At 44.1% G+C, this 23,175-nt stretch overlaps 1 protein-coding gene across 1 annotated transcript; it reads left to right on the forward strand.

Moving 5' to 3' along the window:
• Positions 1-6,188: 6,188 nt before the first annotated feature.
• RBAK (RB associated KRAB zinc finger) lies at positions 6,189-19,761 on the forward strand. Its single transcript, XM_061153723.1, has 5 exons — positions 6,189-6,703; positions 7,688-7,745; positions 13,118-13,244; positions 13,514-13,609; positions 13,775-19,761. The coding sequence occupies exons 2-5, from the start codon at positions 7,731-7,733 to the stop codon at positions 15,676-15,678; spliced, it is 2,142 nt and encodes a 713-aa protein (XP_061009706.1). The 5' UTR covers positions 6,189-6,703; positions 7,688-7,730; the 3' UTR covers positions 15,679-19,761.
• Positions 19,762-23,175: the final 3,414 nt, after the last annotated feature.

Here is a 23,175-nt window from a genome sequence, read left to right on the forward strand (position 1 = left end):
ATGAAGTATGTTTTTTATACTGTTGTCAAAACAAACAAACCTAATATCAGTCAAAAGACTGGAGGAAACAAAGAAACCCTGCTAAAAGGAGAGGAAGAAAGAGCTGACACCATCCTGCCCCCAAGTAAACAGGCTTCAGAGTTCCGTTTCCGGTCTGAATTCTTCTGTCTCACTCCTTCCTACATCAGTACCAAGTGTGACCATATTCCACTTCTGGGTTCCCATGACAAAAGGCCACGATTGGGGTCCTCACTACACAACTCAAATCTGGTGTAAAACCCTCCACACTGATGCTTCTTCCAAGTCTCTCCCAAGCCAGTCAGCTTTATTTGCCCGAATATTCTTCCAAAGACACAGGTCTGACCTGTGTTCATTGGCTAATAACTCACTAAAATCAAGGCCAGAGTCCAGGGTTGGAAGTCAGCCCTCTCGACAGTCTCCATCACACTTGCTAACTGTCCTGATTCTTTATTCCTTTGTTTCACTGTTCCCTTCAAATGCCCTTCCCTCTATTTTATATTTTATATTCATATGCTTTCTTTCCAGATATCTTTCCCATACACATTTATCCAAAGAAAATGACCTTATCCTTAAATTGAGTTCGAACACCAAAACCTTCACAATGAATGCCTGAGATCCCTAACTTCTACATCCTACTAACACTTTCCTTAAAATCCTATTATAATGTGATGTTTTGCATTATAATAATTTCTTCTCTCCCCTCCCCCTTCCCCAATCCTGTTACACTAATCCAGTTCTTGTCAAAATACCCATTGGTATTTTCTTCAGCACAATTCTTTTCATTTTCCAACAGTTCGTTATAGTGAGTCTCCAAGGTAATCTGTATTGCATTTGGCTATAAAACATTCTTTCACTCATTCGATGAAACCTTATGAAGGGCACCCTATGTGGGTGGGGCTTCCCCGGTGGCTCAGTGGTGAAGAATCCACCTGCATGCAGGAGATTTGGGTTTGATCCCTGGGTCAGGAAGATCCCTGGGAGAAGGAAATGGCAACCCACTCCAGTATTCTTGCCTGGGAAATCTCCTAGACAGAGGAGCCTTGGAGGCTACAGTCCATGGGGTCACAAAAAGTCGGACACAATGACTAAACAACAACAATGCGCTGGGGAATATGAGGTGATGGGAAGAGAGACTCAAGAGGGGCTGCTGAATTAATGCGTCAAAATAAGAGCAAGCCCTAAACACATCGTTTGGTAGGAAAGGCATGAATGCAGAAATAGACAGATAGCTCTAGTTCTCAGGAACTATACATGTACCCACAACCTAGGGAGCCAGGTGTGTGCACATAAAACCAGCGGAAAGAACAGAGGTTGGGATTTGGTCATCATCAGCAAGGCGTGAGATGCCCTTCTGAAGGTCCCGCCAAGCAGTGGCTCTTTGGTGACCGGGGATGCTGGGGAGGGCTGGACAGGTTGTGTGAAGATGCTCAGCCCGCATCCTTTCTAGAAAGCTGACCTCAGGCGAACGCCCTTCCTGTCCTGCTCCTGACAGCCACCTGATGTCTTTTCAGCTACCTGGCCAGTAAGATGGAAGAGGACAACCACGCCCCCAAACAGATCATCTTTTCGTTCCTCTATGGAAGGAACCACTCCCAGCGTCCCTTGTTCCACAAACTGCTTTTCCAATTCATCTGTTCCATGAACTGGAAGATGAGGGTCACCCAGGAAGAGTGTGAGAAGGTGGGTGGGCTGTGGGGGCTTGGAAGTGGGGGTGGTGAGGAGAGGAGGGGTCATGGGGATTGGGGGAAAGAACTGGAGGCTGAACAAGGGGAGGAGAAGGGTCAACTTGGAGAGGCACCGTCATTTCAAGGGGCTGTTCATCTTTCCAGATCCAAGCTGTTCACCCAAGACTCTGGGTGTGGGATCGAGATCGTGCCCTCTTGCCCTAGGGGCCCCCCAGGACCACGAGGGCCTGAGATCACCAGCCTGAGGAAAGGTAGGTCTGTGTCCTCGCAGATGTGGGCAGAATAATGTGTTGTTCATTGAGGATTCCAACTGTGGACCGCCATCACCTTCCAACCTGTGACTCAGGCCAGCCGGGCACACAGCCAGATGCTGACTCAGTTCCCGGCCACAGCCTGACCACCACACACAGACACAGTACAGTGGGGTCCATGGGTGCCAGGCCTCGGGGAAAACTACTTGTCACAGAGGCACGGGTTTGGCTGCAATCATTTCACCCCAAACAATGGGGTCCAAATAACAACTTGATGGGATATCGGTTTTTGTGAAAAGCGAATGTTTCCAATTTTTTCCATATATTGTGTTTTGAGTTTCTCCTTTTAATTCATCTGTGGCCCTTCATCCCTCTGGGATAGCAACTATTAGAATTTATCTAAAAAAAAAAAAAAAAAAGAATTTATCTTCCACAAAGTCAATGTCTACAAATAGAATGTTAGACAGAACAGCCTACATGGTCAATGATAAAAGAGAAACTATGACTAGCTTTATTTTCATCCAAATTTACTTTCAAATTATTTACTTTCAACTTATCATCAGATCACCTGTGGTTATTTCCTCTGACTCACCACTCCTGGACCAGTTACTTCCTCTTGTTTCCCACCTCAAGTTTATGGTCAAGGGAGTTTATCAGAACCAGTGAAAATTAAGAAATGCTACCTTCAGCCTGGCTTATTACGATCGACCAATAGAGTTATAGATGTGGGCAGAGAATTAAGCAAAGGTTTGGTTTAAGTTGTAAACTAACTGTCTTAGTCCATTCAAGTTTCCCTAACAAAATACTACAGACTGGAGATATTCCCTGGAGGTCTAGTGGTTAAGACTCTGTGCTTTCAACACAGGGCACGTGAGTTCAGCCCCTGATTGGAGAAGTTCCATGTGCTGTGCAGTGCGGCCAAAAAAAATACTACAGACTGACTTTGGGTTAAAAACAACAAAAAACACAGGCCCTTTTATCATGGCAGTAATCTCATTCATGGGGACTCTACCCCGTGACTTAATAACCTCTCAAAGACCCCACCTGCAAATACCATTACCTTGCTGTAGGTTAATTTCTCTGTCATGTCCAACTCTTTGAGACCCTATGGACTATAGCCCACCAGGCTCTTTTGTCCATGGGATTTCCCCGGCAAAAACACTGGAGTGGGTAGCCATTCCCTTCTCCAGGGGATCTTCCTGACCCAGGGGTGGAACCTGGGTTTCCTGCATTGCAGGTGGATTCTTTACCGTCTGAGCCACCGGGGAAGCACAATACCATCACCTTAAGGTTTATGATTGCAACATAAGAATTTTAGGGGGACACAACATTCAGACCGTAACACTAACCAAGTTTAGGAGTAAGTATTATTTAAACATTAGGATCTAGGCTTAGGATTGGGGATCAGGCATCCGGTCTTATGATTCATAGTGTTGACTTTTTCATAATGTTTGTAGGATGGTTGAAAGTTCAGATTTTAAGTGGTGCGAAAGGACCGAGGTGAGTTAAGACTACAGCAGCATTCTCTGAGTCTCAACTCCCTGAGCAGAATCACCTAGAATCTTGGCCATAAAGCAAATTCCTGGGCCTGACCTTAGGCGTATTCAGTTATTTCTGGAGTCGGGGTCACCAAAGTCCAAGAATCACGCTTGAAAACACTGGTTCAGGATTGGGGTTTAGAATGGAGAGTTTGAGATAAAACCGGGATTATTAATTAGCCTAAACTCTGGTTAGAATTGGCTGAGAATGTAAATAATCTTTCTGTAATGATTTTATTTAGTTACTTATTTTTGTCCGTGCTGGTTCTTTGTTGCTGTGAGGGCTTTTCTCTAGTTGCAGTGTGTGGCTTCTCATTGCAGCGACTTCTCCCGTTGTGGTGCTCAGGCTCTAGGGTGCTCGGGCTTCAGCAGTTGTGGCATATGGCTTAGTTGCTCCTTGGCACGTGGGATCTTCCCAGATCAGGGATCAAACCCATGTCCCCTGCATTGGCAGGTGGATTCTTTACTACAGAACCAGCAGGAATGCCCGTAAATAAACTTTATATCTGGAGAGTCACCGCTTTGAAATCTAACACCCTAGCTCTCTCACTTCGAGATCACCCAGAAGAGATGCGGATTTTCAAGAGAAAGTCAATCCAGACACTGATGACAGCCGCAAGGAAGGGCACGAGAAGCCTCTGTGCAGATAATGGGAAAGGACCCAGCATCTATTAGAATGAACTGAAGAGAGTTTTCGATTGTACTCCTAGGAGCAGAGTGGGCTTCCAGGAGTCTTTGGTGGGACAATAAGAAATCAGGGTTTTTTTCAGGTTCTCTTCTTTCCTAAGGCACCACCCCAATTTTCAGATTAATTCAAATCTCCCCTGAGATAGATGTTGGAGGCCCCATTTTTATACACTTGTTTGCCCTAGTCTAGATTCATTTGAAGGGGAAATGTAGGGGCTTGGAATAGGAAGGAATTACTTTAAAATATAAAATTAGAGCCATAGCATCATGATAGATGACTTAAAGTTTGCCATCATTTTCACTGGCTTATTTTGAGAATGTTGCCTGTAAAATTATTGTATTTATTTTTATATATCTACTTTAAATAATGTGTTTTGAAAACATGTTATTCCTACAGTTTTGTGATGGATATTATAGTTGTTGTGTATAGGTAAATACAAATTTGTATACATTTTCAAGAGGTTTTTGTGTTTTTAATCTATTATATTTACATAATATATTGATCCTACTTGTAGCTAGGTGGGTTATTCCTCCTAACTTTTGTAAACATAAATTTTAACTTCTAAAGTTCTTATTATTGAATTGTGGAAATTCAGCTGTAATTTTTTTAAACTTGTCTTGAGATGTTTGTATGTAATTTTAGATTATTGAAGAGGAAGATGCTGTGTAGCTTTTAGGGAAATATAATAAAGATGAAACTCTTCTCACAGTCATGATTTGTGTGGTCATTACCAGTTCGGTTTGCCTGTTTGCAGTTAAACGAGATGTTATGTCGCTTAATGGTGTTGTGATTATCCAACCACATTTCTTAACTCTGAAAAATAGTCCTGAATTATTTTCCATGTAGAAAAAGCAATAGAAGATGAGGCAGATCTCACATCATTAAAAAATTCAATACCGAGAGACAAGTGCTGGGTAAAAGGAAAAACAGCTTTATTGAGGAAGCCGGCAACGCTGCAGAGAAGTTGGTTTCACGTCCCAAAAGACCAGTTCACCCCTCCCCAGGTTTTGCTCGAGGATTGTAAAGCAAGTAGAGGAAGGGGCTACATGCTGAAGAGCCGGTTATGGGGTGAGTCATCAGTTCATGGCCATTCTTTTCATCTCTTGGTAATTTGAAATGAACACCATCAACCTCCAGGCAGGAGACCAGGAGACTTTGCTCTCTCAATGCAGGAGGCCTGGGGTTTAATCCCTGGTCAGGGAACTAGATCCCATATGCTGCAACTAACAGTCTGCATACCACACCAAAGATTGAAAGTCCTGTGTGCTGCAACTAATACCCAGGGCAGCCGACTAAAAATTTTTTTTTTTTTTAATGGCTTGGAAAAGCTAGATTTCTTTTTCCCTAGAAGGGAAAGGAAGGTATCCTAGACTAATACTCTGTTATTGCTAAGCTCTGTTTACTAACACTTTAATTAGATAGCTCACAACCAACCAGAAGCAGACATGAGAACCGCCTTCCCTTAGTTACCACAGTTGTCTGTGGACATTTAAGACTTAAAACACTCAAGGAAAATATTATGGCTTTGTGGTAAAGAATCTGCCTGCCAATACAAGAGAGGTGGATTCAATTCCTGGGCTGGGGAAGATCCTCTGGAGAAGGAAACGGCAACCCACTCCAGTATTTTTGCCTGGAAAATCCCATGGACAGAGGAACCTGTCAGGCTACCGTCCATAGGGTCACGAAGAGTCGGACATGATTGAACAACTGAGCATGCACAAGGAGAATATTAGGGCACCAGGACATAAAAGGCAAGATGCCTGAAGAAGCGGTGACATTACAGACATTCCCTTAAATTAAAAGGAAATTTGATTCCCGCGGCCAAGAGGCCCATCCTCTCAACACAGCACTTCTTCACAACCTGATGAGGTGAAGACACTTAAGACGTTCCCTTAACTTCATGGGGCGTGGAGACTTCTGGGAAATAGAGTCCTGGTATTTGCCCTGTTCCCGGGGGCGGGCTCTGGCAGGCGGACTTCCGGCGTCCTCCAGCGCTGGAGCGCCTCGTCCGGTGTGCGTGTTCGCGCACGCGTACCGCCTCGGCGCCGCTGTCGTTTCCTGTCGCTGCCGGGGTCACCACTCACCCTCGTTCCCAGGCTCTGGCCTCCGGCAGGCGGAGATTCCGCGGCCTGCGGGGCTGGAACGCCGTCCGGCCAAGCCGGCGTCCAGCGGGAGCGGGCTGTGCGCGTGACGGTTCTCGCTGGCCGGGAGGAGGCTGGAGCGGGGACTCTCAAGCTCGAGCCCCAGAGCCCTCGGGCTGGGTCGGAGAGGCCGGACAGGTGGCGGCGGCGGCTAAGAAGCGGCGGGGCTCGGGCCCGATCGTCTGCTGCGCACTGACCTGTGAAGTCCTGGGAGGGACGTTGGCCTGAAGGGAGCTTGTCCCGTAGGCCCAAAGCCATCTCCTTGCCCGCAGCGGCCTCGGGAGGCGGAGAGGAGGGACTCGGCGAGAGGAACGCGCCGGAGCAGCAGCCGCCGGCCGGAGCCTGGGGAGCCCGGGGCCGGTCAGCGAGTCCCGACGAGGTAGGTGGTGCGTCTGCGGCTCCAGGCGGCTGTTGATCCTGCGCCCCTTGGAGAGCAGGGCTTGGGGAGCCCGCTCAGGCCCCCACGAGAGAGCGACTCGGAAGGATTGACCGCTTTGCGGGGGTCGAGAGGCTGGGCTGGAAGGCAGGACCGGCTGCTCCGATTGGGCTCCCCCGGGGCTTGTGACTTCTGGGGGTCCTGGGGCAGTGGGGGCCACAGGCTTGGCCCGGACGTGCCGCGTCCGCCCCTGCCTCCATCCCCGACGCCCCTTCTCTTTCTCTCGCCTTCTCGCGATCTTGCATGTGTCTCTCAAGACTCATCAGCACTTGGTTCTGTAAATCTAAGCCTTCGCTGACACGCCACGCCCGCCTCCTCCGCGGGTTCTGCCCGGTGGACTCGCACCGGGTAGTTAGTGCGGGATGAGTCTTCGAGGCGTGCGTCCTGCTGCCTCAGTTGAGGGATGAGGTGATTACGCCTGAGAAGGGAGATGACTTGTCCCAGGTCACCGGGTCTGCAGGTGGGATCATTAGCAAGATCAGACTCCGGAGGCAAGTGCTCTGTCCGACTGTATTGCAGCTTTCTTAATTAAAACAACAACTTTACAGCGGTAACCAGGTTGTGTCAGATCATTTATAATGCCATGCCTTAATGCGCATTTATCCCACTTTGAAAGCTTCACATTCTTCATTCCCATGGAATCTTTTATTTCAATCAGTTTAAAGAGACAGTAAGAGGAGTATTTAAACAGTGCCACAGGGAGGATTTTTTTTTTCACTTTTTATTTAATGGTGGCACACTCTTTGAAAAGTGAGTCAGTGTTTATATTCACCAGTGAGAGTAACCTGATGTTGTTGGAGTTACAGGGGTTCAGGTGTGTGTTTCTCCTGTAGGACCCCTTTAGCCTCTTCTGAATGTTTCCAGGAGGTTCCTGCCTATGTAGGCCAGGTTACTCACGGCTTCAACTAATTGCTTCCCTTCCTCTAGGTACACCAGTTCACAGTCTAGCTTTTTCCAAGAGCAGCAGAAAATGAATGAATCCCAGGTGAGTTTTCCTGTCTGTTTATATATACTCACACTTTGTTCTGTAATGCCTTTAAGGAAGTATATAAGGATCCACACTTTTTAAATGGGCAGGTAGAAATAAATAAGAGACACTGTCATGTAAAATACACGTTACAGGGACAGATTGGCACCTGGACTCTGTTTAGTTCACATGTATAGGTAGTATGATGCTTTAGGATATTTACCTGGAATCCAGCTGTAAATATGATCGATTTTATAGAAAAAGGAAAATACCATCCATCCCTTACGTGATTTGTGTTGACTACAAGGAGAAACCATTTCTTGGAGATTTTCGTGTGCACGTGAGAAAGGTGCCTGTTGTGTGCTCGGAGTGTTCGGTGAATGTCATTCACATCAAGTTGTTATTGTTGTGCAGCTATACTGTGTCCTTTTGACCTGCCGATTTTCCCATTGATCATGAGCAAGGGCTGTTGAAATCTGTGGTTGTGGTTTTGTCTGTTTCTCTTTGCAATTCTGTCAGTTTTTGCTTCATGAATTTCATTAAAAGATACCTAAATATTTAAGATTTGTTATGTCCTCTTGATTAATTAGCCACTTTGTCATTGTTCAGTGACCTCCCATCCTGGTAAGAATGTATGCTGTGAAATGGAATCTCTGATATTTATAAAGCCACTCCAGTTTTCTTTTGAGACATGTGATGTGCAATATCTTATTCTGTCCTTTAACTTTTAACCTATTTGCATCTTTATATGCAAAATACAGCATTTGAAGACAGCATATAGTTGGGTCTTATTTTTTATCCAACTTGACAATTAATTCCTATTAATTGGGGTGTTTAGGCTATTTGTATATAATGTAAGTATTAATACAACCAGTTAGGTTATAGTCTGGCGTCTTTATTTTCTGTTCATCTCATCTTCTTTGTCTTCCTTCCTTTGAATTGACTTTTTTTAATAATTCCATTTTATACCCTTTGTTGGGTTGTTAGAACACTTGTTATTTTACTAGGTACTTTAGGGTTTATAATATGTAACTTTATCATAGTTTATATTCAAGTTATAGACTATTTCACTTAGAGTATAAGAAGCTGCAGTTCCATTTCTCCCATCTTGGTCTTTACACTGTTGTTGCATTTTATTTTTGTAGGTCGTACCAATCCCATAATACATCGTTATTTTTAATTAGTAATCTTTAAAAGAGTTTTAAGTGATGAGAGAAAATGCATAGTTCCGTTTCTGCTGCTTCTTTGTTTTGATCCACGTTTTTATCTGCTGTCATTTTCCTTCTGCCTTTCTTCTAGACCATACCATACTGTTTGTTGCTCAGTCATGTCCAACTTTAGGTGACCTCAGGGAATGTAGCTCTCTTGGATCCTCTGTCTATGGAATTCTCCAGGCAAAAATGCTGGAGTGGGTGGCTATTCCCTTCTTCAAGGGAACTTTTTGACCCAGGGATCAAATCCGGGTCTCCTGCATTGCAGGCGGACTCCTTACTGTCTGAACCACCAGGAAGCCCTGTATTTCTTCTAGTTGATGATGAATTCTTTCAGCTCCTGTATGTCTGAAAATGTCTTTATTTTACCTTCCCTTTTAAAGGAATCATTGCTGCTATTGTTTTTTTCCTCCAGTACTTTAAATGTGTTCCTCCAGTGGCTTCTTGTTTACATGGTTTCCACCAGAAATCTGATGTTATCCTTATCTTTGTTCTTCTGTATATAAAATCTTTTTTTTCCTCTCCTCTTGCTGCTTTTATTCTCTTTATGGCTGGTTTTTATCCATTGGATTGTGATGTGTCTTGGTGAAGGCACATCTCATTTTACTATGCCTCAGCCTGTCCAAGAACAAAGAGAATCATTCCATTCATTCTTTTTCAGGAATGTTTTAAAATTTTTCTAGTATAGATTTTGTACTTTTCTGTTGGTATTGTAAACTGCATATATGCCCGAATTACATCTTTTTCCTTTTTATGTAATGAGGGCTGTTGATTTTATGTGTGTTAACTCTAAATTCTGTTACCTAACAGAGTTCCTTTTATTGATGTAGTTCCATTGTTGATTTTCTGAGTTTTCTAGGTATAATATATTATCTGTGAATAGAAATACTTTTACTGACATTTTGTTAGGCCTGTAATTGTTTTCTCTAATTGGAGATGATAAGTGTTTTGCCTTGTTTCTAATCTTAGTGTAATCTTAGTGGGAATGTGTCTGTTATTTCCCCATTAAATTAGTCCTGACTGTAGAACTCAGAGGACTGAAGCATAAATATGTGTTTATAAACTTAAAGTGTACATATGTGGTTGGATGTGTATATATCACACATGCCATGCCCGGTAGCGTATGAGTATGTATATGCACAGGGCTTCTCTGATGGCTCAGTGGTAAAGAACCTGCCTGCCAACTCAGGAGATTCAGGTTCAACATGAGTTGGGAAGATCCCCTGGAGAAGGAATTGGCAACCCGCTCCAGTATTCTTGCCTGGGAAATCCCATGGACAGAGGAGCCGGTGGGTTACAGTCCATGGGTTTGCAAAAGACCCACACAACTTAGCAACTGAACAACACCACCACATACACGTATTCATCTTAGTGAAGTATCCATCAATTCCTATTTTCTTGAGGGTTTTTTTTTTTTTTAATTAGGATGCATTTGAATATCTTCAGAGGTCTTTTCAACGTCTTTGGAAATGTGACACTTTTCTTCTTAGCTGTATTACAATAGCAGATTGCATTAATGAATTTCCAAATATTAAACCAGATAATATGCTTAGAAAATGTCCCATTTGGTTGTTGTTGTTTTTTTTTTTTTGATTGCTCAGTCTTCTAACCCCTGCCACTTCTTGTCTTCTGAACTAACTTAAACCAGAAGACTTTTACTTCCTATGTGTGTGCTCAGTCATGTCCAACTGTTTGAGCCCCTTTGGACAGTAGCCCGCCAGGCTCCTCTGTCCATGGGATTTTTCAGGCAAGAAATATTGGAGTGGGCTATAGTTAAACTAGGGTAACTAGTGTTGTTGTTGTTTTTTTCTCTATAACTTTAGGATTTTTTTTTTCCTAATTGTAAAATTTTGGAAATTTTGTCTGAATATTTCTTGATCTATTTTTCCCCCAGTGTTGTTCTTTGCAGATTATCTGGCCCCTTTCAAGGATGTTTCATTTTATTTTGTTTGTTTATTTTTATGATCTTTGGTTCAGGAATCTCTGATGATTTTTCATTGTTCATCCTCTATAATCTCTTTCTGAAAATGTTGGATCTGGCTTTCATCCCTGTGATTTTTCTTTCATTATTCCAATTTCTTGTTTTGAGAGAAATTTTCTAAGTTACATGTCCTGTGTCCCATTTGATAATCAAGCTTCTTACTTCAGGATTTTTTTTAAATTCCACAATGCAGTCTTCAATTTCTAAGTATCTCCAGTTGCTTTTTCTTAGCAGAATGTTCTCATTTTCTGGAAGCAATATTCTGTTTAATTTATTATAAAATAGAAGTCAGTGTGAGTTGTTTTCATTTATGAATTTGGTTTCATCATTGTTGAGTTGTTTATCCTGATGTTTATTTTTTATTTATGTTGTTTTTCTCAGCTGACAATTCTTGATTTTTTAAAAATTTCATCTTTTGAGAAAATAATTTCTAATCAGTGATGGCTCAGTGGTAAAGTATCCACCTACCAGTGCAGGAGACACAGGTTTGATCCCTGGATTATGAAGATCCCCTGGAAAGGAAATGGCAGCCTGTTCCAGTGTTCTTGCCTGGGAAATCTCATGGACACTGGAGCCTGGTGGGCTACAGTCCATGGGGTCCCAAAAGAGCTGGACGCAACTTAACAACTAAACAGCAACAACAGTGTGAACACACTTAACCAGTGACCACACCTCTTTCCTCTTCCTCCAGGGAGGGGGTGGCTGCAGAGCTGGGGAAGGGAGTGGGTGGGGGTGTGTCATTAGAGAGGCATCACTGCATTTTTTTCCTCCACATGTTTTATTGTGAGAAAATACACGTAACAAAATTTAATATGGTATCCATTTCTAAGTGTACAGGATAGTGGTCTTAGGGACATTCATGTTTTTGTGCAGTCATCACCCCTATCCATCTCCATCTGTTTCTCATCTTTCAAAACTGAAACTCTGTACCCATTAAACACTGACTCCCTATTCCCCTTCCCCAACCCCTGGCAATCACCATTTTCCCTCTATTTCTAGGATTTTGACTACTCTGAGTACCTCATCTAAGTGGAATTGTGCAGTATTTGTCCTTTTGTGACTGACTTATTTCACTCAGCATAATATCCTTAAAGGTCATCCATGTGGTACCATGTATCAGAATTTCCTGCCTTTTTAAAGCTGAATCACATTCCATTGTGTGTATTATCACATTTTGCTTAACCATTCATCCATCGGTGGATGGTTGCTTCTGTTTTAGCCTTTTTTCTCTCCCATGCTTTTAGCTTTTGTAAATAATATTGCTATGAACCTGAGTGTACAGTATCTCTTCAAGGCCTTGCTTTCATTTTTTTTGGAGGGTGGAGACCCAGAAGTGGAATTCCTGAATTATGTGTTAATTGTTTTTCATTTTTGGGGGAGCCACCATGCTATTTTCCATGGTAGCTGCACCATTTTACCTTCCCACTTACAATGCAAAAAGGTTCCACTTTTGCCACCTCTTGTGAATTGTAGAGGATTCCCTAGGTTCAGAGGATTTCCCCTGAACTCAGCTAAACTTGCAAAGCCTGGCCTGCCAACATATAATTAAAATGGTTCACTTCTCTCTTGTTAGACCACTCGCCAACTTGTATGTGTCACTCTAATGATATCTCGAGCAGTCATTCAAGCAACATATTTCACTGCTCCCAGAATGAGATGCTTGAGATCATTTGAAGGCAGTAAAAATCTTAGCCAAGCAGGTGGCTCCAAGTAACTGGTGAGAACAGAGGGGCCAGAGGATGAAAGCACTGAACCAGGATGGCTGACTGCTCGACTGCACCAGCATGAAGAGGTGGGAGGCTGAGGCCCTGCCCATAGAGGCCACTGAAGGGAATGACAGGGAGTGGAATGCATGTGTTCACTGACCCAGTGTCTCCCCAGTGGGCTGTAAGTTTTTTTGAGCCGGAGTGGGGTTTCATCTCTTCCATCCTCTGACAGAGAACTCAGGTACTTTAAATGCAAAGTTGGAACTCTTTTTTATTTCTTTCGGCTTTAGAGTTTTTGGGAAGTTTTGTTTTTTGACACATTAAAGAACCCAAAGGTAGTGTGTTTCTAACATGGCTTGTTTTCCTCTCAACATCTGCTAACACAAATGAGGCTTTCACTCTTCACAGTTACCTTTCCCAGTGAGCTGGGTGAGCTCCTGTCCTTGTGTGTCAGGTCCATATCACCCAGTTCCCATCATGGTGCCATTACAGGGGTCAGTATCGTTCAGGGATGTGGCCGTGGACTTCACCCAGGAGGAGTGGCAGCAGCTGGACCCTGATGAGAAGATGACCTACAGGGACGTGATGCTAGAGAACTACAGCCACCTCGTCTCTGTGGGTGAGGAGAGCTGCTTTCTGAGTTGCTGCTCTATGGGGGCTTCCGGCTTAAGGATTTTATGCTTGACTTAGAAGAAATCAATGATAAGACCATTTAATTCCTTTTGGGCACCAGATAGAGTAATTTATATCTTTGCTTCTCCATTGAATGGCTCTAGTTTGATTAAGTGCAAAAATAGACACTTTATTCTGCAGCTCCTGAGGCAGTAGCTTCTGTTTAGGGACCCAGAACCCAGCAGCTGATCCATGTTGGCTCTTTCTCATTCACAGGGTATGACAGCACCAAACCCAACGTGATCATCAAGTTGGAGCAAGGAGAAGAGCCATGGGTAGCAGACAGCAAGTTCCTACAGCAGCAGCATCCAGGTGAGGTGGTGGGATGTGATGTTTGTAAATGGTCACTTAGTTTTATGTGTGGAGATTGACCCTAAAGCTAGAGTCAAGCCTGCAGTAGGCCCTTGAGTACTGCTCTCATCTTATAACTTGGTGTGTTCAGATTCACAAGATTTGTTTAATTTTATTCTTTTTTAGAAAAAGTCTGGAAAGTTGGTGACCTGATAGAGAGAATCCAAGAAAATGAGGATGAATGTTCAAGGCAAGCTGTATCAATCAACAGCAGAACCCTGACCGAGGAGAGAGAGGATGCGTTTGATAAAACATATAACATGGAAACAAATCTTGCTCCTTCAAATCTAATGTCTCATAATTGTGTCTCATGTGGGAAGACTTTGGAATCTACTTCAGAATTAATTATTAGTGATGGAAGCTATGCAAGAAAGAAACCTGATGAGTGTAGTGAATGTGGGAAAACATATGGAGAGAAACTCTATGAATTTCATCAAAATGGGGAAGCCTGTTCTCAAAATGAAGAAAGTATTCAGAAAATTAATATTTTGGAGAAACCCTTTGAATATAATAGATGCACAGAAGCCTTAGACAATGAAGCCGTTTTCATTACTCATAAGAGCACTTATATGGGGGAGAAGCACTATGAATGGAATGATTCTGGACCAGACTTCATCGAGATGTCCAATTTTAACATATACCAGAGATCGCAGATGGACTTGAAGCCCTTTGAATGCAGTGAGTGTGGAAAATCCTTCTGCAAAAAGTCAAAATTCATTATCCATCAGAGGGCTCACACAGGAGAGAAACCTTATGCATGTAACGTATGTGGGAAATCCTTCAGCCAAAAAGGAACTCTCACCGTGCATCGGAGATCACATTTAGAGGAGAAGCCGTATAAATGCAATGAGTGTGGGAAAACCTTCTGTCAAAAGTTGCACCTCACACAGCACCTGAGGACTCATTCAGGAGAGAAGCCCTATGAATGTAACGAGTGTGGGAAAACCTTCTGCCAAAAGACACATCTCACCCTACACCAGAGAAACCATTCAGGAGAAAGACCCTATCCATGTAGTGAATGCGGAAAATCCTTCTCCCGTAAGTCAGCTCTTAGCGATCACCAGAGAACCCACACGGGAGAGAAGCTTTACAAATGCAATGAATGTGGGAAATCCTACTACCGGAAATCTACCCTCATCACACATCAGAGAACACACACAGGAGAGAAGCCCTACCAGTGCAGTGAGTGTGGGAAGTTCTTCTCTCGGGTATCATACCTCACTATCCATTATAGGAGTCACTTAGAAGAGAAGCCCTATGAATGTAATGAATGCGGAAAAACCTTCAACCTCAACTCAGCCTTTATCAGACATCGGAAAGTACACACAGATGAGAAGCCCCACGAATGCAGTGAGTGCGGGAAGCTCTCACACCTCACCAGCCTTCACACAACTCATCTAGGAGAGAAGCCCTATGAATGTAGTGAGTGTGGGAAAACCTTTTTTGAAAACTCAGCCTTCGATGGGCACCAGCCACTTCCCACAGGGGAGAAGTCGTATGAATGTAACATATGCGGGAAGGTGTTCTCTGAGCTGTCATACTACACCATACATTATAGGAGTCATTCGGAAGAGAAACCCTATGGGTGTAATGAGTGTGGGAAAACCTTCTCCCATAACTCATCCCTCTTCCGACACCAGAGAGTCCACACAGGAGAAAAGCCTTACGAGTGTTACGAGTGTGGGAAGTTCTTCTCTCAGAAGTCTTATCTAACGATACATCACAGGATCCACTCGGGAGAGAAACCCTATGAATGTAGCAAGTGCGGGAAAGTCTTCTCTCGGATGTCAAACCTCACTGTGCACTACAGAAGCCATTCGGGAGAGAAGCCCTATGAATGTAATGAATGTGGGAAAGTCTTCTCTCAGAAGTCATACCTCACTGTGCATTACAGGACTCATTCAGGAGAGAAGCCGTATGAATGTAATGAGTGTGGGAAAAAATTCCACCACAGGTCGGCCTTCAACAGCCATCAGAGAATTCATAGGAGAGGGAACTTGAATTTACTTGACATGGGAAGTCTCCTCTGAAGTCAGTTCTCGTTCTAGAAAACCCTCTGCACATAATGGGTGTGGGAAGTCCAGCTGAGAGTCAGATACCACTGTCTGAGAGTTCCTGTTTCTGAATAAGGAAAAGCATTTAGGCATTGGGTTGATTCTAACCTGAATTTTCACAAAGACCAATCCCTAAAAACACAAGAAACAAAGCTTTCAGCAACTCATTGGACACCTAGACAGTTTACACAAGAGTAAAACTCTATAAATATTTAATATTTATTTTGGATTCCAGTAGTCTTTGCATATCAGGGAGTCATACCGAGGCAAAATCTGTTGAAGCAATGAATGTGGAAAATACATTGTCTTGGCAGTTGTTATACTAAAAGCCATATTGCTGACATAAAATCTAATGTTCATAGGAACAGTATCAGAGGCTATCAGCTCTGAATAAACCTTCATTGCAGAAAATGAAGTTTTAAAATCTTCTGGAGTTGATAACGAGGACTCTAGCATTAAATGTGTACATGGCAGTTTCTATCACATTTCCAAAATGTGAGTAACATTAATTCTATGCAAGTTTGGATTTAAATAATTTGTGAAAAGGCAGTATTCTTATTTGAGTATTAAGCTGGCAAATGTACTAATGTAAGCATATTGTGTTGAGGTGTTTGACAGGTACCAAATAGTTAAAAATCATAATTTTCTATTCTTTTGAGGCATTTTCAAATGGGCTTTTAATGAGTACTTCATCAACAAAGGAGCCAGTGACTTTTGTATAGCTTCCAACTGCACTGGAGCAAAAAAAACTTTTAAATACTATTTTCATAAACCATGCATAGATCACTTGGAATCTGGTCTTTTCAGTGAAGGACAGCTATACTGCTCACACTCTGTGAAATACACCCCTCTCTCCTGCCACTCTTGTTTTTTAACCCACAGGTTTGAGTGTGCAGTTTGCTACTATGATGTAGTCCAGAAATTCTCCCTGTGCTTTATTTGATATGAATCTGGCATCATTACTTTCTGTACTGACTCTTATTCCAGAATTTTGAAAACAAATTGATGCAATATTTCTAGCAGTCATTTTTGGTTGATTAACACAGTGTCCCTTCTACCCTCTTTCCTCACTGGAAGAAGTTAGGTGTCTACTATTACTTCACATAACACAGAGGGTGAATCCTGAGTGACCTAAACCAATCATGATAATTTCATTCTGATTATTGGTAACTTGTTTATAGTGGTCACATGACTGAATCCTGGGCTAACATAACAGAGACAGTTCTGGAAAAAAGATAACAAAAGAGTGATCAAATGGGTCTTACTCCAGGAATGTGAGGATACATTAATAATAATAAAAATCACTGTAGTCTATCACGTTGAAGAAAAGTAATCTATTATGCAGGAGACTCGTGAAATTAGCATCCATTTGTGTTCTTAACAAACCACATATAGAAAAGAACTTCCTTTATTGGATAAAGAATATCATCTGCTACAACAAACAGCATATTGAATGGTGAAATATTGGAACTTTTCTCCCAAGAGGAAAAAACAGTGGTATCTGCTGTCCCTAGTTTTATTCAGTATTGTGCAGAAGGACCTAGCCAGGGAAGCAAGGGAAGCAAAAGAATGAAAAGACCTAAGGAATACAAGTAAAACTTGCTTGCAGATGACATGCTTTTGTACATGGAAAATCCTAGGGAATATTCAGATAATTAAAATTGAGCAGAATCCCTGCATACAAGGTAATTATGCAAAAATTGGTTTTTAATATACCAGCAACAAACATAAAGTGAAAAGTTTAAAGCAATACCACTTACAGTAATAACAGAAATCCTTAAGTGCCTGAGGGGGGGAAATTATCTAACACTGTGTTTTCAAGAATTGGGTCCAGAAAAAAAAATTCCAGAAGATTCAGTGTGATATAACCTGTTAATTGTTTCCAGGACAGTCTTAACACATTATTGACTAGAGACTCATTAATGCCACAGGCATTAGTTTCTGCAAAAATCCCCTGGTCAATGGTGTGTCAAAAAGATGTCAGTTTTCCCCAAATTAATTCATATATTCAATGCGATCCTAAAATGCTAGCATTTTTTAATGGAAATGAATTCTCAAATTCATGTAAAAAATTTAAAGACCAGTAACAGTCAAAGCTATCTTCTAGAACAGATAGAAGTAGAGGACTTACAGTGCCAGATATCAAGAGCTGTTAGAAAGCCATAGGAATTACCCTGTGGTATTGACACAAAGGTAAACAAATTGATCAGTGAAATTATAGTAGAGATTCCAGAAAACCTGTACATAATTCAGTCACTTTTGGCAAAGGTGATAATGTGTTGTAATGTGGGGAAGGCTATTGTTTCCAATAAATGGTTTTTTGATTAAATTTTATAATTTAACAGAAAATAGACCAATTGAAATGGAGTCACAGATTTAAGTATGAAATGTAAAATAGTCAACTTTGCAATTCAGACACCTGGCAGCAGAATCTAGTGTAGAAGAATGCATGGTAGGTGATCAGATCATATTTGGGATTTGCAGGCTACCTGGTTTCATTTACGACTGCTCAACATTGAACAGAGATGTCCCAGTAAGACCATTTGCAGAGACTGGTGGAGGTCTGGATTTGGCCAGCAGGCTGTAGTTACTGACCCCTGATCTAAAAAGAACTCCTACAGATCTACAAGAAAAAAGAAATGGGTGAAAGACTTGGACATCACAAAAGAGACTATCTGCACTGCAAATAAACACATGAAAAGGTATATTACTTTTCCTAGTAATCTGGAGAAGTGAAGTGAAGTCGCTTCGGTTGTGTCCGACTCTGCAACCCCATGGACTGAATGAAGCCTGCCAGGCTCCTCCACCCATGAGATTTTTCAGGCAAGAGTACTGGAGTGGGTTGCCATTTCCTTCTTCAAGGGACGTTCCTGACCCAGGGATTGAACCTGGTTCTCCTGCATTGCAGGCAGACTCTACCGTCTGGGTCACCAGGGAATTCCTAATCTGGAGAAGGCAGATTTAAAACCCCATGTGGCACTGCTGCCCACCTCTGAAGTGGTTAAAATGAAAAGCATACAAAAGCATCAAGCTCTGGCAAGGATGTAACAAACCCATCTACACTGCTGGTGCTGTAGCCCACTGATAGAGCCATCTGGGAAAGCTGGCACTTGGAGCCAAACCTGTGTGTCTACCCTTTTAACCCAAGCCTAGCAGTCATGCATGCACGTGTCCATTGTACATGTAGATGTCCACCAAAGGATGTGTCCTGGAATGTTCATGGCATAGAACTGAAAAACAACTCTGAAGGCACCTGTGCAATAGAACCTTAAATGTCAGTGGTGTTTCCACCAGTGAATGCTATAAAACAGAAAAATGAAAGTCGCTCAGTCATGTCCAACTCTTTGCGGCCCCATGGACTGTACAGTCCATGGAATTCTCCAGGCCAGAATACTGGAGTGGGTAGCGTTTCCCTTCTCCAGGGAGCAGGGAGAGTGAGTGAACAATAAGCACAGGTAAAACAGTTTCACATCTAATGCTGAGTGAAGAAATCCAGACACAAAAGCAAACAGACTATGATCCCATCCATACAAAGTATAAGAACAGGCAAAACTTGTCTATGCAGTTAGAAATCAGGATAGCAGTCAGCTTCAGCAAAGACATGACAAGGAGTATTTATCTGGTGCTGGTGATAATTGGTTTCTAAATCCGGGTGCTGACTATCTGAGTGTTCAGTGCACTCAAGATATGTGTGTTTTTCTGCATGTATATTACACTTCCATAAAACGTTTTTAAAAATCAAAGATGTCTACCATTTTTGTTGCTCAGCCCTTTAGCCATATTTTTCTAGATGTACATGAATATGCTGCATAACAGGAACAAAATGGTAGATTTTGCATAACTGTGCAGGAAATACTCTTAGTTTTAAGGGCCACTACTAAGATTTCCTACATTGTGACCTTAAAGGTTAGTATAATGTATATTTTCAGTAAATATTTGGAAAGGAACAGGGCTATTACATACATTGTCATGCTCCCCTTTGGCATATGTATTAGGTCTGGAACATATAAATAGGTCTGGACCACCTCTTCAATAAAGAACTGATGTGTGTAAGCCTTACCAGTTTTCTCAGGTGAAGTATTTTTTTATATTTCTTAATTTGGGGTGCATCTTAACCATCACCTTGTCACAGAAGTGGCCTTTCCTTGAGGTCAAATACAATGGTGAGTTTGACGTGATGAGAAATTTAAGTTTTCAGGTTATCCTTTCAACAAACGTAAAATACACAGTTAACAGTGCAAATGTTACTGCGTGAAGGATATAGTTAAGACCTTACAGCATAAAAGGTAAAAACCCTCAGCATGGGAAGTGGGGAAGGTTGGCTTGGAGTATGGCACAGCAATGAAGAATTAGGACATTAGTTGGAGTGAGAGAGAAGTCGCTCAGCGTGTCCAACTCATAGCGACCCCATAGACTGTAGCCTACCAGGCTCCTCCATCCATGGGATTTTCCAGGCAAGAGTACTGGAGTGGGTTGCCATTTCCTCATTTCCTTCTCCAGGGGATCTTCCCCACTCAGGGATCAAACCCAGGTCTTCCGCATTGCAGGATGGAGTGGGCTGTGTATTATTAGTGCCTTGCTTGCTGGTGGAGGCGTGACCAAGGAGTAAGGTGTGACCAATGGAGGTGTGACCCTCACATTGGCTCACCGTTCCCTCTGTCTCCTGGGCTCACGCACTAGGTATGTGGTCAAGCCAGGTCATGCCCACCACTTGCATCATAAGCCCACTTAATATATTTACCCATGTTCAACTTAGAGCCCGTTAACTCCAGGTTTTATCTCTAAATTCTCTTAAATGGGTCAAAAGACCTTAACGCAAGACCACTTACACCTGAGGGCAAAAATTCACCAACGGATCCTTATTCCCTCCCAAGTTATGTCCAGGTTTGTTGTCCAACCACCTGAGCCCTTTAGAGGGGACACATATGATATGTGGTGATGATAGTGTCACAGGTTTCCCAAGTTATATGAGGGCCATAAGGGAAAAAGGTGACTCCTCGGTCACCACAGGTAATCACGACAAAAAATAAATTCCAGTTCATATTGAAGAACTCAAAACCCTTACATTTTAGTTCCTTCCAGACTGGTGAACGGCCCTTGAATCGCTGACTTGTGAGCAAAGGGTGTGGAGTGGGAACAGAGACAGTACAGCTGTGCCCGATGGAGTAACAGGAAACAGATTTAATCTCCTGCTAAACAACGAAAAAATTGGACCCTATAGACGAAACCAGGGCTTCCGGAGTTGGGGCGTGGCTTTTCCCTGGGGGCGTGGCATTCATAACAAGTTGGGGGTGGGCGTAACAGCTGAGGGGCGGGGCCAGGCGGGGGCGTGGTCAGCAGTGGTGTTCGGCCTGGGCTGAGAGGCGCATCGGATCCACAGGCGAGAACCGCTCAGGCCTGCGGGCCGGAGAAGGGTGACAGACCTGCGAGTGAGGCGCCAGGCCCGTGGAAGCGGGGAGACAAAGGGCGGGGCCTCTGACCACCCACCCCTCGCCCCCTCCTAGCCGCCCCGCCTGCCCAGCCATGTGGCGCCCACTGATCCTGCTGCTGCTCCTGCTGCTCCTCCCGGCCGCCCCCGGCCCCGCAGCCACTGCTGCTCCCATCCCGGAAACCAAAACCCAGGAGAGCCTGCAGCAAAGCCTCCTCCAAGGTCACAACAGCCTCTCATTGGGGGTAGGGGAGAGGAGGACAGGGCAGAGGGGCGGAGGCGGACAGCAAGGGCGGGAGCCAGAGGGACACCAAGAAGGGAGAGACGTAGACAGACATACAGGGAGGGGGCCTGAGGGACAGAGGTGATTGGGCAGGACAGATGGGGGGCAGGAATAAAGAGATGATGGGACAGAGGGAGGTGGGGCGGGGGCAGGGACGGGTGAGAACAGGGGAAAGGATGAGGGTGGACTGGTCCGGCCCTGAGAGTCAAGAGGATGGAGAGATACGGGGTGGGAGGGAGATGGGAACAGGCCTGGAGGGGCATCCGAGATCCACCCCACCACCCCTGCTCCAAGCCCGGGAATCTGCCTGTGGCCCCTCTCCAGGAACTGCCCTGCATAGAGAACCAGGGCGCTGGCTGGGGAGGGCACCCTTCCGGCCACACCTGGAGCCAGCTTGTTCTTCCCCAGGTCCCCAAGCTGGAGAAAACAGAGGCCAGCGGGCAGTCGCAAACCACCTCCCTCACTTTGGCTGTCCTCCTGTGGCATGAGGTGGCTGCCACCGCGGTGCAGCCCTGAAGCCCAGGAGGCAGAACTGTGGCTCTGTGAGAAGCATCCAGGGTTATGGGGGGGAAACTGGGGCTTCCCCCACCCCAGTGAACACCCCCCAAGACCCACTTCTGAGGCCCCCTTCCCCAGGCTCAGCATCAGGGGCTGGGCGTGGGCATCAGAGCATTGGCAGGGGCAGACATGTACCCTCTCTTGCTTCTTTTTGGATTATTAAAATTGTTTTGAGGTTAAAGCGATAACATGTTCATTGACACCTCTGTTCTGTGTTCTGGGGTCCAGTGTTGGGGGCAGAGGCCACAGGGCTGTCTGGGCCCTGTGGGCAGCAGAAGTCGTAACTCCAGCTCTGGGGATCCCAACTATTGTCTGGAGAGACTCCTACTCCATCCAAGCCGGAGGCACTGGCCCATAGTGACATCTGCCTTCAGGTGGGTGGAGGGGGAATGCCTGGGCATCAGAAAAAGAGCCAGGGGCGGAGATGGAGGCCAGAAAGGGCAGAGAGCCTGGGGCTGGTAGAAGAAGGCAAGATGGATGAACATGAACTGGCCCAGCAAGGGTAGGGGTGTAGCTGGCACAGGTGGGGTGCGCCAGGGGCCTGGAGTGACCATGCCTGATGGAGATCTTGGGCAGCAGGAAATGGGTCCCAGGTGGAGCAGGAAAGCCTCCAGGTGTGATGGTTGCCCTGCCTGCACTGTGGCCGTGGTGTGATGCTGAGTGTCAACAACTGACTCTCTGAATAAACCGAACCCTGATTGGTAACGCTTGCCAATTTTCTTTTCTTTTTTGGCTGGGCTGGGCGTCATGCAGGATCTTCCCTGACCAGGGATCAAACCTGTGTCCCCTGTAGTAGTAGCATGGAGTCTTAACCACTGGACCACCAGGGAAGTCCTGTCAATTTTTACAGTGTAAATAATCCTACTCTGGCCGATCTAAACATACCAATATGACCTGTACATTCTGCTTCTCAGAAAAGACAACAAACTCTTGTCTTTCCCCTTCAGCCTGCTGGTGCACACAATCAATGATTTTTAGGTCCCTGGCCAGCAGCTCGTCAATGCAATTGGGGCTTCAGTGATCTCTCTCTGCTTTTTTCACTAGAGCAGTACTTTATGCTACCCATCATTTCCATTGACCATACTTGGGATGCATGATGCCCAGTTATCTGAGGAAGACAGGCCAAGGATGTTAGTATTTTATTTCCAAAAGTGGGTTTCACCATCATGGGATATAGATTGAGATCTGAAAAAATCTTATGCTG

Source organism: Dama dama, chromosome 10, assembly GCF_033118175.1.
Source record: "Dama dama isolate Ldn47 chromosome 10, ASM3311817v1, whole genome shotgun sequence".
In the NCBI taxonomy this organism is placed as follows: Eukaryota; Metazoa; Chordata; class Mammalia; order Artiodactyla; family Cervidae; genus Dama; species Dama dama.